This window comes from Amyelois transitella, chromosome 17, assembly GCF_032362555.1.
Source record: "Amyelois transitella isolate CPQ chromosome 17, ilAmyTran1.1, whole genome shotgun sequence".
Taxonomy (NCBI): domain Eukaryota; kingdom Metazoa; phylum Arthropoda; class Insecta; order Lepidoptera; family Pyralidae; genus Amyelois; species Amyelois transitella.
In genome coordinates, this window is record NC_083520.1 from 7,636,109 (window position 1) to 7,654,714 (window position 18,606).

General features: G+C 36.5%; 4 protein-coding genes across 5 annotated transcripts; 2 read left to right on the forward strand and 2 right to left on the reverse strand.

Moving 5' to 3' along the window:
- Positions 1-3,738: 3,738 nt before the first annotated feature.
- LOC106134355 (SET domain-containing protein SmydA-8) lies at positions 3,739-8,141 on the forward strand. Its single transcript, XM_060948887.1, has 8 exons — positions 3,739-4,044; positions 4,665-4,868; positions 5,001-5,199; positions 5,280-5,401; positions 5,601-5,827; positions 6,222-6,385; positions 6,678-6,870; positions 7,763-8,141. Exons 1-8 carry the CDS (start codon positions 3,905-3,907, stop codon positions 7,993-7,995), a joined length of 1,482 nt encoding a protein of 493 aa, XP_060804870.1. The 5' UTR covers positions 3,739-3,904; the 3' UTR covers positions 7,996-8,141.
- A 4-nt stretch (positions 8,142-8,145) lies between these two features.
- On the reverse strand, positions 8,146-11,942 carry LOC106134354 (trichohyalin). Its single transcript, XM_013334378.2, has 4 exons — positions 11,660-11,942; positions 9,273-10,310; positions 8,874-8,981; positions 8,146-8,318 (listed from the first exon to the last, which is right to left on the reverse strand). Exons 1-4 carry the CDS (start codon positions 11,795-11,797, stop codon positions 8,184-8,186), a joined length of 1,419 nt encoding a protein of 472 aa, XP_013189832.2. The 5' UTR covers positions 11,798-11,942; the 3' UTR covers positions 8,146-8,183.
- Positions 11,943-12,724: 782 nt separating this feature from the next.
- LOC106134290 (uncharacterized) lies at positions 12,725-18,547 on the reverse strand. 2 transcript variants are annotated; one of them, XM_060948766.1, is made up of 2 exons: positions 18,438-18,547; positions 12,725-13,219 (listed from the first exon to the last, which is right to left on the reverse strand). In XM_060948766.1, the coding sequence occupies exon 2, from the start codon at positions 13,212-13,214 to the stop codon at positions 12,753-12,755; it is 462 nt and encodes a 153-aa protein (XP_060804749.1). In that variant the 5' UTR covers positions 13,215-13,219; positions 18,438-18,547; the 3' UTR covers positions 12,725-12,752. The 2 variants fall into 2 exon arrangements, with proteins under 2 accessions (XP_060804749.1, XP_013189747.1); XM_013334293.2 differs by lacking the exon at positions 18,438-18,547 and adding an exon at positions 18,292-18,431.
- Positions 15,715-17,633, forward strand: LOC106134288 (sedoheptulokinase). The gene is made up of 2 exons (XM_013334291.2): positions 15,715-16,271; positions 16,431-17,633. The coding sequence occupies exons 1-2, from the start codon at positions 15,991-15,993 to the stop codon at positions 17,524-17,526; spliced, it is 1,377 nt and encodes a 458-aa protein (XP_013189745.2). The 5' UTR covers positions 15,715-15,990; the 3' UTR covers positions 17,527-17,633.
- Positions 18,548-18,606: the final 59 nt, after the last annotated feature.

Consider the following 18,606-nt stretch of genomic DNA (forward strand, 5'->3'; position numbering starts at 1 on the left):
GCATTTTTGCCGTCTTTCGTATGCACGCACCTTCACGCACATATTTGGGGTACCTAATCTGTGTTCTTAAGTGACATAATAATTGTGATCATCCTTGTTACTTTTTCTCAATTTACCCATGTGATGTAATTTAATTTACATAGTTATAATTTCTAAATATATGTCGGCATTATTGCAGCGATATTTACGATGGTCATTCTATGTTATAGCTTTTCTAATGTATACTAATATTATGAAGCTGTAGAGTTTGTTTGTTTGAACGCGCTAATCTCAGGAACTACTGGTTCGAATTGTAAAATTCTTTTTGTGTTGAATATCGAGGAAGGCTTTAGGCTATATAACATCACGCTGCAACTATTAGGAGTGAATAAATAATGGAAAATGTGAAAAAAAACGGGAAAAATTATTTATCCTTGAGGGCTTCATTGATGCCCAAAATAACTATTCCAAGCGGACGAAGTCGCGGGCACAGCTAGTTTATTTATATTCAAACATTTTTCATATTGACTAAGTTATAAGTTTAAAAAATAAGCAATCAAATCATTTATTATAAAAAACATTTGTGGTTATGTAAACAAAAAAGAGATACTTACCTGGTATAAAGAAGTCGCACACAAGCCAACATCTCCACCATAGTCGTCTTCATCACCGCCGCTCTCACAGGGACACTCTATTCGGTTCCCATCTTCATCCTTGCATATCTCCTTCTCACCCAAAGTGCCATCCTATTGATTGATAGGTAGCAAACAGTTTGAGTTTAGTTTTGATAAAACATCGGCTTAGAATAACTGTTTTATTTCTACTATGCCGACTTTAGGCAACCAGAATTTAGGGAATTCTCCCCGACCACCATCAAAAATTACTCGCTGACCAGGGGGATCAGGGGAGGTTTAGGTTTAATTCTTGTCATAAGTCGCATTGTAAAAAATAGGTTCTTGAGAGATCATTATGTGATTAACGGCCTCTGTGGCGCAGCGGTAGTACGCTTGTCTGTGACACCGGAGGTTCCGGGGTCGAATCCCGGCCAGAGCATGATGAGAAAAGAACTTTTTCTGATTGGTCTGGGTCTTGGATGTTTATCTATATAAGTATTTATTATAAATTATATGTAGTATTAGCCACGTAGCAAAATAGAGCAAAAGAGTAGCAAATGCTACGGGCCCCGCGACTCGGGGGGCCCCGCGGTCTAATACCTGCCTGACCGTAAAAAAATATCAATTTATAATAAACGTACCTACCTTAAAAAAATACACGTATCTACCACGGGAAACGTTGGTATCAAAATCTATAATTTAAAATTTTACCACGTTTCTACAATTGAGCGCTGGCTACACCAAAAGTTGTGTTGTACTGCTTGCACTGCGCTACACGCGAAGTTGGTAGCACTGCAAAACTAACAGGGGAATCCCCTGATATTGTCATCGAACGAGCTAGTTGTAACAACCCGATCAAATAAAATAGGATTCTATCGACTATTAAACAATAAGAAAATGCTATACATTTATATTTGGCACAACATAAAAAAACTTTTAAAAGGACTTTAGATGTGAGCCATTCTTGAAAAAACGCCTCACGTATGGTCAGTGCTTACGAAGATGATTTGGAGAATAGCCTAGGCAGCTTAGTGCAGTTAGCTGAACTGCTGAAAACAGTAGTGGCTATTGTTATTGATAGCAAGAAACCAGAGTCTCTGGAACTGCAATTTTATAAACTTTTTTTAAATAATTCCTTAGAATCGGGTTTCCCAAACGTAGAAATTGCCTTGCGCATTTACTTGTCTCTCCTCATGATCACTAATTGCAGTGGCGAGCGTTCTTTTTCAACGTTAAAATGAGTTAAGAAACACGATGGGCCAAGAACGTCTTAATCACCTTACTTTGATGAATTGCTTAAAGAAGTCGATAGTGAAAGTGTTATCTCTAAATTTGCCCATATGAAATGCAGAAAAGTTTATTTGTAATAGTTTTGTTTTATTTAATACCCTTCAAATTGAGAAACTATAGCAAACCAAGGGCTTCTTGACAGAATTTGCTACAGGCCCCGCGCTGGCTTAATCCGGCACTGTGTCTCGTAACACAGTCAGAACTTATTTCGAGGCTAACTCAGTCAGTGTAATTTGTCCCGTATATATTATTTATATATTTATTATTATTAAATTATTAAACAAATCTGCTATATCGGCAAACCATACTTACTACTCAAAATATCTAAACATTTATAAACCAAAGCCCGCTACCTCACATTTTCCTGGTGTAAGTCTCAGCTCTCTGGAAAGGAGCCCGGGGTGCGCCTTTGCATGATTCTGGATTGGGTAAGACAGGCTTGTAAGTCGAAGCGACTATAACCGTCTGAACTCCGCAAGCTTTTCAGAGGAATCTATCACTTATTGAATCATAGTCATAGTTGACATTCAGTTGTCTGAATGTGGAGGGTCCCTCAGCGTGAGGCAACACACTCTCACAAACATACTTACACTACACTAACTTATCTTTCTCAGAAAAGAAGTCCTCCTAGTACATCACGCTTTATTTATTCGGGCAACTTATCCGTTCTAGCAGAGACTACATATTCGTAACAAAAATATTATGTAGGTAAAACACCAAATACAATTAGTTGACATTCTAATCAGAAACAGGAGAAAAAATAAAGAATATCTAATGACCTAAACACTTTTTTTCACTTACAATGTTTATGCAGGGAATAATTTCCCTGACGATGGCCGCTTCAACTGCGGGAACACCACATGCTGATTTATATAAGTTTACAAACTTTTTCACAATATCATTATCGGAATTACATAAGTATTCAAAAACTGACATAATTAAGAATAAATCATTAAACTAAATATATTTTAACGAAAAATGGAGTCAAGAAAATACGTCTAGATTACCTACCCATAATTTTTATTTGAAATCTATAAGGCGCCGATTTCGTACAAAAATCCAAGTGTTCTCTATTTACTGGGTACGTAGGTCCCATACGATTGTGGTAAAAGTACAATACCTCATTAAAATTTTCGCTATCGACTTTTCAGCGCGGCAGGAACCCATGGTGGAATTTAATTTGTGATGTCAGTCAATTTATTTAAAACAATTGTGTGTCGTCAAGGGTTCAAATTAAAAATACCTAGATAATTTTCTACTTCACGGTGACCCACTGTCCGACACTGAATAAGCTGGCTCCACGCCAACATCACCAGACAAAGCTCAAGAGCGCATTGACTTTTAACAAATGTTAACAATGCTTTAAACATCGGTTCAAAAGAATACGAAAATTAAAATACAAATTAATAATGATTATATTGTACCTACTACCCCATTTTCTACTCGTGTGATCATCATGTGATTCTGTAATCATAGGATAATGAAGTTCATTTAGTAGGATGATGGTGAAAAACTGCATCGTAATTCATTCACGGCGTCATGGCATCATGCAAAAGTAGATGTAGATAAAAGACAGACAGTCTCGCACCTCGACGCTAGCTTTGAGTTCCACCACGTACTTAGATTTATAAAAAATCCATGGGCTTAAACCAGTACTACATGAACTTGCATATTTGTATCTGTATTTAAAAAAAATTGCGTATTTGTATATCACTGCATCATATGTCAACTATATGAGAACGTGAAAGTGTTTTGATATTTTGCCTGATCTGTTGCCAGAAAAATCTTCACTTTTCATTTGGTATTTATACGCCACGGGATTTTCATGAAACACCTAGAATATTTGCTTACATGTACATATCCCGCGGGTTCGATCGGTCTAATTCTCGAATGGTCTCGTCTTATTATAGCCGCTATGTAAACTCCGACGCCAGCATCTGTACGCGTCAATCTTCGTTTGGTAATCACAAGAAACATATCTCTTCGCGGTTTTTCTTAAGAATTTGTTATTTCGTAAAGGAATGGAGGAATCCTCAGCGAGTCATTATGATATTCAGCAGGATGAGAAATATGGACGTTATTTGGTGGCGAACAAGGATTTGGAGAGCGGTGATTTAATTTTTACGGATACACCCTTTGCGGTGGGACCAAAACCTGGCAAGTATTTTTTTTATGTATTGTTTATGTACCTACCTACGCTAAAAATACATAAACGGCGCGAAAAAGCCGTGACGCTGCGCCAGGGCAGGTGAAGTTTTTTTTACACGACTGCCAGGGGAGAGTTTTTTTTTTTAATTAGGTACTTTTGGCACTAACTAAAATTAACCCCTGATGGATTTTATTAAAAATTGCGATGTACCTATATCAAACAGATTTTAAGTAAGAAAACATGATCATTTATTGTTACAATATGCATATGCACCAATACACAACATTTTGGTATAGGTGATATTTTGCTAAATTATATCCATAGGCAATAAAATTAATATTTAGCATACTCTTCATAAAAAAAATAATGAATAGGTAGCAATAACAGCGCATAAAAGCTCATGTAAAAGACTGGTCAAATCATAACTACTAAAGTTTGTGGTATATAACAACAGTTTTCACAAAAGTTTTTTTTTTAATATTTATTACTATGGAATGTTTCGAACATAATAATTGCCATACCTTTTATCAAACAAATTACTTAAAAACTAAGTTTACTGCCACTATTTCGATTAGGTACTACTTACACTAGGTAAGTACTTATTTCGATTTCCGTGCACATACCACAGACAGTCCACCTCTCTGCCTCGGTTGCTACAACCCGGTGGAAAACAGCCTATGTTCTCGGTGTGGGTGGCCGATATGCGGCGCGGAGTGCGAGGCTTCAGCCGCCCATGCGGGGGAGTGCGAGGTCTTCGCCAATGCGAAGGTGCGCTTCCAACCGGTAGAAGACTGGACTGCAAGCACACCACAGCTTGACTGCATCACACCTCTAAGGTAAATATGTACTTAGCTTTCAGTGAAGAAGAGAAGCGTTCATCCTGTGACAGACGGACATGACAAAACTATAAGCTTCATTCTTGCTCATCGAATTAGGATACATAATTAGCTCTTCTATTAACTTTTCAGAATGTTACTAGCCAAAGAAAAGGACCCTGATCGATGGCATCGCGACTTGGAACCGATGGAAACGCACACCGAAGCCAGAAAGGAGAAACCTGCCTGGGCAGCCGACCAAGTCAACATCGCAGACTTCTTGGTAGACCACTGCAAGCTGGGAAGCAAATATGACAAGGACCTCGTCCAGAGAGTTTGTGGAATTTTGGAGGTGAGAATTTTGGAAATTTACTGATTCAATTAGATTCGATTTTTTTATGAATACTTATGAGCTTAATGTTTCTTCTTCAGGTAAATTCAGTAGAAATCCCATCGCGAGGCGGATTCAGCGTACGAGCCATCTACCCAAGACTTGCTATAGCTGCTCACAGTTGCGTGCCCAATATTGTCCATACTATCTTCCAAGAGGATATGTAAGTAAAAACGATGTAAATAAACCCCCATTTAATTATTTTATTTTGTGTTCCCTGAGTACACAATTGATGAACAACCTTGATTCTTATTTGTGCAAAACTACCATCAAATTGAAAATTTTGAAGATTTCTGAATATGTATAATGTTTTGATCGCAAAAATCTACATTCAGCTTTCTATCTTCACATCTGTCCACCAGGGTGAAAGTGCGAGCTACAGTTCCTATCAAGAGCGGATCAGCTCTCCTCCTGTGCTACACTCACGCGCTGTCTCCCACATTGGTTCGGAGGCAGTATCTCTTGGAATCAAAGTTCTTCAACTGCACTTGTGCGCGATGTGCCGACCCCACGGAATTAGGCACGCATCTGAGTACGCTCAAGTGTACTAAGTGCGACAATGGCGTTATATTGTCTACTGATCCATTAGGTATGGTATAATTCAACTTATATTTTTCGAGCTACATATAAGCCACCATTTTTATCATAAGTTGAAAGCATTTAGCTGCTTTCAACTTATGATAAAAACGGTGATTTGGATTCTGTGATTTTAATGCCCTATTTTCCAGCAATGTGTGATTATGTTTCGTCAATATAAAATTAAAAATAGCAAAAGGTAGAATTAATATCCGAAAGTATGTACCACGGGTACACAGCGTTGGGGGTAACCGGGAACATGAAAAGATGCACGAGTGTTCCAAAAATGCAATTGAAACCGTATGTCTATCAAAAGCGTTACGAATGTTATACTTCTTCTTCTTCCGAGACTTCGTTCAACAACCAAACGTTTAAATAGGTACCTAACTCCGGAAATTTCTTTTCAGATAACGAAGCCCAATGGAAGTGTACGGATAAGAACTGCGAGTTTAAAACCTCTGGAGCGGCCGTCAGCAAGATATTAGCGGTGGTTCAGGCAGAAATCGACCAACTCGATATGATGGAGCCGAGTCCGCAGGCCATCGAGCAAAGAGAGGCTACATTAAAGAAGGTACCTACGTAGCTGGCCATAGTGGTACAAGGTGGTTGTACGTACAGTCACTATAAGTAAATTTTATAATACTAGAAATATTACCTACTATTTAATATCAGGATGTAGCTCATCCACTTTCGATAGTGTTGGCCTCCACCTTCTGTTCCTAATAATCAAATTTTCTCTATATCAAAATTCCGATGCTAAAAAGAAACTTTTCCAAATCATATCACAACACTCCCTGTTAAAATAAAAAGGTGTACCACTTCAAAATAAAGAGAGGTCTATATAGCAACATTCCTTATTTCAGTACAAATCGGTGTTTCACCCTCGCCATTCCCTCCTTCTCAACATCAAGCATGCGCTGGCGCAGCTCTACGGCCGCGTGGAGGGGTACTCCATCGACGAGCTGCCCGACCTCATGCTGGAGCGGAAGGCGGAATTCTGCAAGCTCGTGCTGCAAACCTTGGACGTCATCACGCCGGGCGATAGTCGTATGAGAGGTAGGACTTATGAAACTATATGAAAAATTATGTTTTCTTGCTTATAAACTTATCTGAATTTTAATTCATCATTAATTCATCCAGCTGAATGTGGCGTCCGAGTCTTTTGGAGACTGTTGGATCTGAGTACCCAGGCATACAAACCTTTCTAACTTCATCCCAATTTTTATCATAAATGCGAAAGTACGAGTATATTCATTTGTTTGTTGCCTCTTTACTTCACACATTCAATATTTCATTTAAGAGACTGGAGAAGGAAAAAGCCTCCTTGTATCCCGGTAAAATAGCTTTTACTGGGATAAAAGGAGGCTTTTTCTATAACTATAGCTTAACTACAGTTAGTTCCCATGGGATTTGTGAAAAATCTGTATTCTTTTGTAGGTTGCGCTAAATTCACGCGACTTTTTATGACAAAGATGCGGTTAAAAGCTAGTAGTGAAATAAAATGTATCACGAGTCTATTGAAAAATGTAAGGTTCTTGCTTTAGGCGCTATAGGTCCAATTTGGTGTTCCCGAAGGGATGTGATTTTGAACCCTTAACTTTTTGAAAAATATCTGATGAATGAATGTTCTCCTTTTATTGTATATATATAAAAAAGGACAATGACTGACTTATCAACACAGCCCAAACCGCATCTATCAAGAGATTTGACATGTAGTTAGGTAGGATCCTAATATGGTCTCGGGGTACACTGGAATTAAGGAAATCTTACGTATTACGCGTGCGGAGTAGTAATGGAAAACTCTTTCTGATTCCTTGAAAATAAATCTTCTTAAGTAATTTTGGTAAATCAGAATTATTGTTTGGTGTTTCTAAAAATAGAAATTTCTCTATGTAAAAAAAACATATTTCAAAGTGTTGCAAATTAATTGATTTTTAACTCTTTTCAGGTATGATGTTATACGAACTCCATGCCCCAATTATGTTCATGGCGCGAAATGAGTACAGTGCTGGATTGATCACTCCGGAGAAACTGAAGGAACGGCTGCAAGAACCTATACAGCACCTTGCTGATGCAGCCAGGATCTTGATGAGGGAAGACCCACAGAGTCCCGAGGGAATCACAGGGCAGATTGCTCAACAATCTATGGAACAACTTAAAGCTAGTCTTGAATGCCTTTAAACCTGATATTGAGTGCTAGTAGTGTAGATGAAATTTTTAATCATGTTTTTGTGTCAATAAAGATATATCTACTCGTATTTAGAAAAGACAACTGACTGATCTCTTCGTTACTTATATATATATTATGTTGGAAATAAAATGTTACTTACAAATATTTCAATTGTTTTATTTGTCCATAATATACATTTTCAAAACTTAATCTTCTTTACCTTCTTGGCTGGTTCATTTGTAACATTAGTGGGTTGTTGAACTATACCTTCCACATCATCAGTGCTGTCTAATGTGGATAATTTTATATTTTTCTCTTCCTTCTTATCAGTAACCTGAAAATTAAGAGATATGAAAAATCTTAGCCTATAACATTAATTCAATTGATTCTGACCAATTTTACTATAATGAAACTAACAACACTTTGAAGTCTCAGAAAGAAGGCTAAACAACGCAGCTTTTCAGTAGATTACAAAAGAGTTTTGTACTGTGTTACATTGGCAATTTAGTATCATTATAATATTTTTGAAAGATTTATCTATGTTATCTGCAAATTTCCAACATCACTTGTCCAGACACCAAGTGGTTCCCAGCACCAATATAAAAAAGAAAAGGACCACTCCATCTCTTTCCCATGGATGTCATAAAAGGCAACTTAGGGATAGGCTTATAAAGGGTCAGCACCTAGTTATCTGTCACTATTTGAATCTCAATTCTATCATTAAGCCTAACAACTGACTGTGGCCTGTCAGTCTTTGTCTTTTTGACTTGTTCAGGAATTTTTCACAAATTAAATATTACATTATATAAATATCCAAACTCTAAACTTAATTAGTAATTATTAATTAGGTTAAATATAAAGATTTAACAATATTTTTTATTACACTTACTGTATGACAATCTTTCCTCAGATGAGTGACGTCTCCACACAGTTTGCAGCAGCCTCCGTTAGGATACAAGCCTTTGGGATTGTCTGGACACTGTCTGGCGATATGACCCTGAAAAGAAAAGAAGTGTTTTTATTTTCCCCAAAATTATCTTTTTTTATGGAGTATAGAGATGGAAAAACAGTAAGTGATCAAATGTGATGGGATAATTAAGTAACAATTATAAAATTAAATATCTCAAAACCTACACTTATAACAAAAATGCTGTTTTGTAACTCTGAAAATCTCATTATCAATTTTAAATGCTTTCATCATTAGAAAATTACATTACCCAGAGATAATAAGTATGGGCTACGATATGATTTGGAACAGCAAGTAAAACATAAAGATATTGTCACTTACAGGTTCTTTGCAAATAAAGCATGTTGCAAAACGGAATTCTTTATCTCTCTGGACCTTGCACTCAAACTGCCTGTGCTCGGTTGACCCACATTTAAAACAAATCCCTTCACCCGCCTCCACCCCAGGTATCTTTGATTTCAAGTCTGGACAATCTGACAAGTTATGACCTCCTTTCCTGCAGTTATAACAAACTTCTTTCCGAACCCTAGCCAAAGCCTTTTCGGCCCTTCTACGTTCCAGTTTCATTGTTCTCTGTATTTCACTCTTAGGAATTCCTTTCTGAATCATATTTTTCTTTAATTCATTTAAACGCTCAGCATCCTTCTTCATGACTGGGAAACCATCGACTCTAAGAAGCTCTACTTCTTTACCATTTATTATAAGTTGAAAACTCTTATCATTTATGTCTTTCCTTCGCTGAGGTTTACCATTAATCAGTTTATTTTTCTTTTTCTTCAAAGACTGTGTAGTATTATTTATGTTTTGTTTATTTTGAACTGAATTTTCGTGTTTTTCATTCTGCTCGTTAGAAACATGAACCACTTCTGATGCCTGATCACCTTTATTCTTCTTGCTCTTGCATTGTTTTTCTTGACTTTCTACTGCACTAGTGCCTTGTTTATTGTTATCCTGCTTCAGTTCATGCATAGTGTTAATGTGTTCATTTTTATTTTTCTTCTTCTTTTTCTTGTTCTTGTTCTTGTTTGGAGAGGTGGTTTCATCCTCAGTTTTATTTATCTCAGTAATTGTATTACCATTCTGTTCCTGAATACCATTGTCATTATTTTTGTGTTTATTTTTCTTTTTCTTCTTTTTGGGTGGAGTTTCCGTATGTTCATCATTTGTTGCATTAAGTGTTGGTGAAGACTCAGATTCCTTGTTTTCATTAGAATTAATATCTTTTCTCTTCTTTTTCTTCTCAGATTTGATTTGGCTGACTTTGGCTACTTCAGGAAAATCACACCATGTTGCTTTCCTTTTCTGTACCCTCTGTTCTTTCAAGAAGTTCTCATAATTTTGTATCCTTTGTTGTTCTGCCTTAAAATAAAAATAGTTTATTACTATAGTTGAATTAGAGATGGTAAGATGCTGCCAACCAGGCAAAGTGGTAGGAAAATTGTTGGATAGTGGACCCCAGGCCCTGGGGTCTTGTAGCAAAGGGTACAACTGGGAGCATGCAATGATGATAGAGTGACTGTAGTTGAATTAGTATGACAGAAGGCTCAACTCTTAAAACGGGCCACCGCCAGAGAGGTTAGGGAGGGGGTGGGGAGGGTGGGGGAGGGTTTGTATGACCCCCCCCAAGTATTTTTTTTTGCCGGAAGCCCCCCCTTTTTTTATACGAATTTTTGAAAATCTTAAAAATTGCACTAAACAACGCAATATTTTCGGTTTGTCATTGTAAACTGTGTTAATTTAGTATTAAATAATTAGTTTGTCCATTAAATATGTGCAACACATTAATTAATATATTTTAGCACTAAAAATATAGTCAAAAACTTTGCTTAAAAGTAAAAACAAAAAAGACACTAACTATGAACAGAACGCAATCCGCCGTTTTGGTTATGTGCTACTGTCATCTTATCTACTGACTTCGAAAGTAGCTGTCGGTAAACGGACAGCAGGGGGTGCAGGGGGGCGCAGCCCCCCCGCACGGGGGGGTCGGGGGGCGGTAGCCCCCCGCAATGAAAAGAAACAAATTAGTCACAAATCAAACTCGGTTTGGTTAGGTTAGGTTAGGTTGGTGTAAACCACCAAAGCGGAGCGAGCGAAGCGAGCGGAGCGTTCAAACTGAGTAAAAAAGTATAATAGACAGTATGTATAGGTTAGGTTAAGTTTAACTCACCTTCACCCCTTTCATCCCTTCTGACTTTCGCCCCCCTTGCCCATCTGGCGGTTAATGACCTTTAGCACACTTTTTATATGAAAAAAATTCGTAAAAAAAAAACTATAGGCTTCCGGCAAGGGGGGGTCACGGGAGGGGGGGTGTTAACCCCTCCCCCATCCCCCTGCCCCCTCCCCACCCCTCTCCGGCGGTGGCCCGTTTCAAGAGTTTAACCTGACAGAATGCCATTGCGGTCTTAATATTGGGATAGAATAGTTAATTTTAGGCTTATCGCTATCCCACCTGTAAAAAGTTGTAATTTGTAAATTGTAACCATGTGACAGGCTTGATTGTGTAAAAGGTTTATGCCTCCACTATTATAAATTTTAAATTAATAGCTTGAGCCTATTGAAAATAATTAGTAATTTAAGTATGTTAAAAAATGGAAAAACAGAACATAACCTTAAATTTTTAAGTTTAGTTTTATAAAGTTCGCCAGTTCGGGGCCGGGTGGGGAAAGGTAAGTACATATTTATTCAACAGTAATATTTAATAGTAATACCTCTTTTCTATTCTTCGACTCCTCCTTTTCCCTTTTCGCCAGCAAAAGCTGTTCTTTCATCAACTCCCATGGTGTACTATCTTCTGGTGTCTTTTCGTTAGATGCTTTTGAGCCTTTGGCTCGAGCATATCTTGTCATAATTAGTTCGAAATTTTTATTTCCTTGATATTAAATCGGTTTGATTACTAAAATTCGTGACTACACGAGGAAAATTGCTCAAATTATTTTATAAATTACAATTTACAATCTATCTGTCAATGTCTAGTCTAAAATTTGTGTACACCTGACTTGACTTATGACATTGGCATTTAACTATATTCAACTTTTGCTTCTGCCTTTCCCTGTTTCTATTTTCTCGACTGCTCAAAGAAAGTAAGTTCTTCAATTCATGATTATTATCATTGAATGTTATCTTGTATAAGAAAAAATGGGAAAACATCTGCCAAATAGATATTTTTCGACCAGGGGGAAATTTTGCGAAAGAGACATTTTGCGCATGAGCCTTAAAGTAGCACCTGATTCAGGACTCATTCAATGGCTGAAACTAAATTGAAAGTTCCAGTGTCTAAATTTATATGGTTCAATCCGAAACATTCATATCTCATAAACAACAAAATTCTTGGTAAGTTTTTGCATGCAAACCAATTTTCTTTTAACGTTTTTGGATTACCTATTAGTAGGTACCTACACAATTTTTCTCACTGGACGTTTCTTTCCTATCTACCTGAAAATATAAGGTATTTGCTTTAAAAAGGCAGACAAGCATGTACCGTGGTTCCCGGCACCAATAGAAAAAAGAATAGGACCATTTCATCTCTTTCCCACGGATGTCGTAAAAGGAGACTAAGTGATAGACTTATAAACTTTGGATTCTACTTTTAGGCGATGGGCTAGCAACCTGTCACTATATGAATCTCAATTCTATCGTTAAGCCAAACAGCTGAACTTGATCTTTTAGTCTTTCAAGACTGTTGGATTTGTCTACCCCGCAAGGGAAAAAGACGTGGTTATTTGAATGTATGTAAGAGGCAGACAGATGAAACTGTAGATGAGGTAAGAAAAAACTTTAGTCACGTCACATAATTAACATTTATTATTTTTTCTCACTGAGTTTTTCTTCTACTAATTTCACCCATGCTTCATATTGTTCATTATCAGCATCATCTAATTCATCACAAAACTTATCAATATCTTCATCTCTAATGTTGGCTTCATCTTCATCAAGAATTTCTTTTTCTACTGTTTCTTTATTTACATTGTTGCATATTTGTTGTACCGCTTTAGCGGATTTTTCAGGAGAATCGCCGGTTGTGGAGAGTTTTCGCTTTTTCACTTTTTTTAAGTCATCTCTATTTGTACTTCTTTGATCAATACGATTACTTTCGCAAACATCATTTTCGAAAAGGTCTGTTGTATTTGACTGTTGACTAGGTCTCGTATCAGTTTCCGACTCGGCAATCACTTGAATATTTGGAACTGTGCTAAAATTGTTCTTCATTTTCTGAGGTATCATTCTTTTCAGTGTCTTTACCCTCCTTTTACTCGAATTGCTCATTTTAGCTGAAATATAAAATAAAACAGATTTATGCGAGTTATAATATAATACAATTATTTTAAACGACTACGTTAATTAAAAATCATTTAACGATGTGCTAGTAAATGTATGTTTGACCATGATATAAAACAGGTTTACAATAGACAACTTCAATTGTGTCACATTTTAAGAGCATGACGAAATTGAGAATATTTGAAATTACTAACAAATATTATGTAAAGTAGATAAAAATGAGGAATTGAACATATTTTTTTTTTTATTTAGTTTTTAAATACAGCCGATTTGCTTTTATTACATTTTGTGGAAGGCCCAGATGATCTGGTAGATACATCATTTCACGTGTTTGGCACGTTGCCGATACATTTGATCAGGTGCTGTAGTCAGGTGCCTTGTGTAGTCGTGACTGTTACATTATCGAAATGAAATCTCTCTTAAAATATAATTGAAATTTTGGTTTTCAAGTGCAAATTTGCGAAAGAGGTGGGGGTGGAAATGTAAACTGAAGCAAAAATTTGATGGCAGCATCGTGTCAACATCGGGTAAATAAGAAAGCAAACATGCTTACGAATGTAGTCTGCACTGCATTGCAAAACCAGATACTATGATTACTATGTTGAGATACTATGTTGCGAAGAAAGCAGTCTGCCCGCTGCACACCAATAATAAGTGCAATAAAACGAAAATGACTACTGGGAATTCGCAGACGACATTAATAAAATATTTATAGATATTAGGAGGATATTATATTAGACTTCCGTGTTCATTTTGGAAGGAAGTAAATAATCTACCATTTAACTTTTGATGAAAAATTATACTTATGAATCTGGGGCCGAAGATAATGGAGGGATGCAAGTTTAAGGCTTATTTCTATAAACAAACTGTAAACGTCGATAACTCTGATTTAAAGAAGGCGACTTTTGTAGATACTATTGAGTAAGTATATAACTGTATTACAGAGATAATGATACGAATTACCTAGGAATATCATATTACTTCATTTCTATCATATTGTCTTTGTGAATACATAATTTTCAATTGTTTGAGATTTTGCCAGTTTAAATACTTACAAGTGCTATCTTCGTCAATTATATAAAGAAGATCGCATTGTTAATTAAAAATTAATAGAAACAAAAAAAAAATATTATTCGTATTATCGTTTGTTTGGGTATATTGATGAAGTGATCATTAAAAGTACAAAGTGTCATCATCAATTTGTATTATCCCGTGTTACGCCCACGAACAAAGTACATCATAATAATAATCATTAATTTTTATTACTTCTTGTTACATAAATAAAAATACCTATTCTCTCTTAATTATAAAAAAATTTGCTGTCGCCATATATTTAAACCATTTCGTTTGACGGTGATGAATAGATACTTCATAGAAAATCTAAATCGGGACCAAGAGATAGGCAAATAGAATCTAATTAAAGACGAGAATAAATTTTATGTGCATTAAATACTGCATCACAAATCGAAATTACAAGTTATTAAATAACATGTCGAAAAACTACGACGCCAACGTTTGTTTGTCATGTAGGAATAGATGAATTGAATTTTACTGATGTAGGTAATAAAAGATCCCTACTGCACTTTCGGTGACTATCGCTTACGAGGCTGATTACATTCGAGTAGCTCTGACTTTCCATACAGTCTGATAAAAGGTAGAATAAAGCCAAACAATATGATGAAATGAAATCTAAATAAATGCGAACTAAGAAAATAAATTATGGCCATGTACAATTTATCAGGGATGGGAAGAGGACGGCTTTGTTAACGGTCACGTGTGTTCAATTCAGTGAGCGATTATCACGGATGGTTAAAGGAAATGGAAACTACTTGTTCTTGTCGGAAGCTACATGTCCTCGACAGCTACGGCCGAAATTATTAGACCGTTAGTTACGATGTCGACGGAAGTATCTAGGTTAATTGTTACTGATAGCTTTAAGCTCTGTGTTCAAGCTCGTGTTCCAAGATTTTGTGTCTTTAATTGTACTATATGAATACGTTTTCATATCAATATTTATAATTTATTCACGTAAGAGCATATTGAGCTGAGTGTTTACTTATTGATTTAGTAGTTGCTAGTTTTCTTGTACAATGCTTGCTTGTTAATATGCACCATAAAATCCTCAGGCGACCCTGTGTCAGGCAAGCAATCGTTCTTCAAAAAAACTTTTATAAATGTTTTCATTCCTCCGGCTTTGAAGCCAGCTGAGAGTGGTGTATACTATACGGTACTGAGTTGAAAGATAGAACAAATTTTTGTTAGCTCTTTGTTGTGAGTTGAAAAATATAAACAAAGTAGATTTTTCTTTGAATTCAGGTATTTAACATTCCGTTCTCTGGTTCGTTTAAACGTTGAAAGATATCAAAAATACGCAAATAAATCGACCGTGAAGCAGACTGTTTACATGTTCGGAAACAGACACAAGTTGCTGGTTATCTTTCAAGCTAATATTGACAAGTGAAATTTATTAACACTAAGTCAGTAGATTGTTGAAGTGTATGATAAACAATATGCCGCTCGTTTAGATAACGTATCCACATTACGTAACGTCCAGGCGGTAAGCAAGCGTGCGCCGCGGCCACAAGACCGGAGTTTGCGTCACTGCCGCGCCGTTCGTCGGCCCGGCCACCCACCGCCCACTCCTCATCTCGCCGGAGATCGTATCGCCGCAATCGAGCGAAATCTCGAACCGCGTCAACTATAATATTCGTTACAAAAGTCTACAACTCGTGTCTGTCTCAATATTTTTCTATGAGTGACAACTATGGCCTCGAAACAATATATTTTAGGAATGGACATTGGGACAACATCGGTTAAAGTATGTGTTTACGACCCCGAAACGAACGAAGTGGTTGCTAAGCAAAACAAGGATACTGCGGCTAACATACCCAGCGATCAAGGAATAGAAGGAAATAAGCAAGATGTCCCGAAAATAGTGTCGGCTGTACATTACTGTGTTTCGCGACTTCCTAGAGATGTATTGCGACATGTCACCAAGATTGGCGTATGCGGTCAGATGCACGGCGTCGTGTTGTGGAATGATGGGTAATTTATTAATTCATTACTAAAAAGTTTGCTGAGGCTGAGCATATAGGTACTTGTAGCCTGCTCAGATAATGTATGATAGATTTATTAAAGGTGCGTTACAGCAAATTTATAATTTAAAATCATTATTGTATAATTATTTTTTTAATTATTTTTCAGAGCTTGGGAAAAGGTTGAAAAGGATGGTATTGTTATGAGATTTGAAGCAACAAGGGAAAAAATGTCTGCTTTATATACTTGGCAAGACACAAGATGCAAACCAGACTTTTTAGAATCCCTTCCTAAACCAGATTCCCATTTACAATGCTATTCTGGTTATGGATGTGCTACACTGTTGTGGATGCTGAAACACAAGCCGGAGAAGCTAAAGAATTTCAAATATTCCGGTACAGTTCAGGATTTTGTAGTGACTATGCTCTGTGCTTTGGAGACACCAATCATGTCTGACCAAAATGCTGCTAGTTGGGGATATTTCAACACAGAGAAAAACCAATGGAATAGTGATATTCTTAAGTCTATTGATTTCCCAGTAAATCTACTGCCAAAAATTGCGAAAAGTGGTGAATTTGCTGGGAAACTAAGTACCACTTGGAATGGAATACCAGAAGGAACACCAGTAAGTGCAGCACTTGGTGATCTCCAGTGTTCAATGCTGGCCACTCTGGAGAATGAGCAGGATGCTGTGTTAAACATATCAACGTCGGCACAACTGGCTATTGTTGTTAAAAACATCACAGACATGGGTTGCAAAACTATTGAACATTTGCCATACTTCAAGAATAATTATTTAGTGGTTGCTGCATCACTAAATGGTGGAAATGCCCTAGCTACATTTGTAAAAATGTTACAACAGTGGATGTTGGAACTCGGAGCACCAATACCACAAGCAAAAGTGTGGGAAAAGTTGATAGCTCTGGGGTTGGAAGCTCCACAATCCAGTATGAAGATAAGTCCTCTACTTTTAGGTGAAAGACATGACCCAACCGCTAAGGCATCAGCTGTGAACATTGATCTCTCTAACATTCAATTAGGTCAAGTGTTCAGGTCCCTTTGTGATGGGCTTGTAGAAAATCTACACTTTATGATGCCAAAAGAGATTTTAAGAAATGCAAATATAAAGAGAATAGTTGGTAATGGGTCTGGATTATCAAGGAATGCTGTATTGCAGAGGGCTGTAGAGCATTATTACAGTTTGCCTTTAGAGTTCACATCAGGGGGAGATGCAGCAAAGGGTGCCGCAATTGCTGTTATGTAAATAATGTGTCCAATAGAATGCCTTTACTTTAAAATTAATTTTAAGTTAGATATGTTGTGTAGAACATGAAACATAAAATATTTATTAATAAACTAAAGTTCTCTAAACTATTTAATTTTAATTCACACTACATAATATGATGAAAATTTTAGAATAGTCCTTGGAGTAACGTCATTTTGGTTAAGCCTTGTGGAAATACAAGTAATTAAAATATAAAAGTCCAAGTATCAAAATTCACATGCATTAGCTTAATGAGCTGCTAGTGTGTTTAAAGTATATATAATAATAATTTGTTTTCAGAACCACAATACCATTTCAAAAGGTAAAAAAGGGTTGTTTCATATTTATCATCATTACAGTCAGTACAAAACATCGTGAAGAAACCTGCACATTCAGGCAACTGAATGTGTAACCACGATCCAATACCGGTTTAGTTTACCTGTAAAGGTTGTAGTGGTCAGCAAGGAATCGCTCTTTGTATAAATCCTGTCAATAGATTTCTGTGTAGTATATTATAACGCCAAAGCTTCATTAAACAACAGTGGAAATGGGAATGCTTGGAACTATATTTATCGAATTCTAATTTCTAAGTTGAACGATTTAATGATCATCATCAAATAGACTAGGTAGGTACAAAAAATTACAGATAACTATAGGTATAGGTACCAGAGGACAAGACCTGGCATTGCCAATGCCAACATAGGTAGATCTGATTTCTCAAAACTATGAAATGTTTATATAAATTACTTGTTATGTTTCGCTTACCTTTTGAATTTTCCATAATTTTAGTGAGGTTATCCTTATGTTTAATGCATGTGTATATCACAGATATTAATATAGATTAAGCCTTGCATATGGATGGTTTATGGTGTGTGTCTAACTGTCTACTATATATCTCAGGTAGGTTGTACCTAAATATTCTCCTCATGAAGTGAATCCCACGTGAATCTTCTTGGAATCCTCCAACCAATGATTGGTTGGAGCATTGGTTACCAATGGAATTCCAAACCAAAGTCCAAATAAATATATCAATGTCAACGTCAAGAGAGTTATCAGATCAGCTGCATTTCCAATATATGT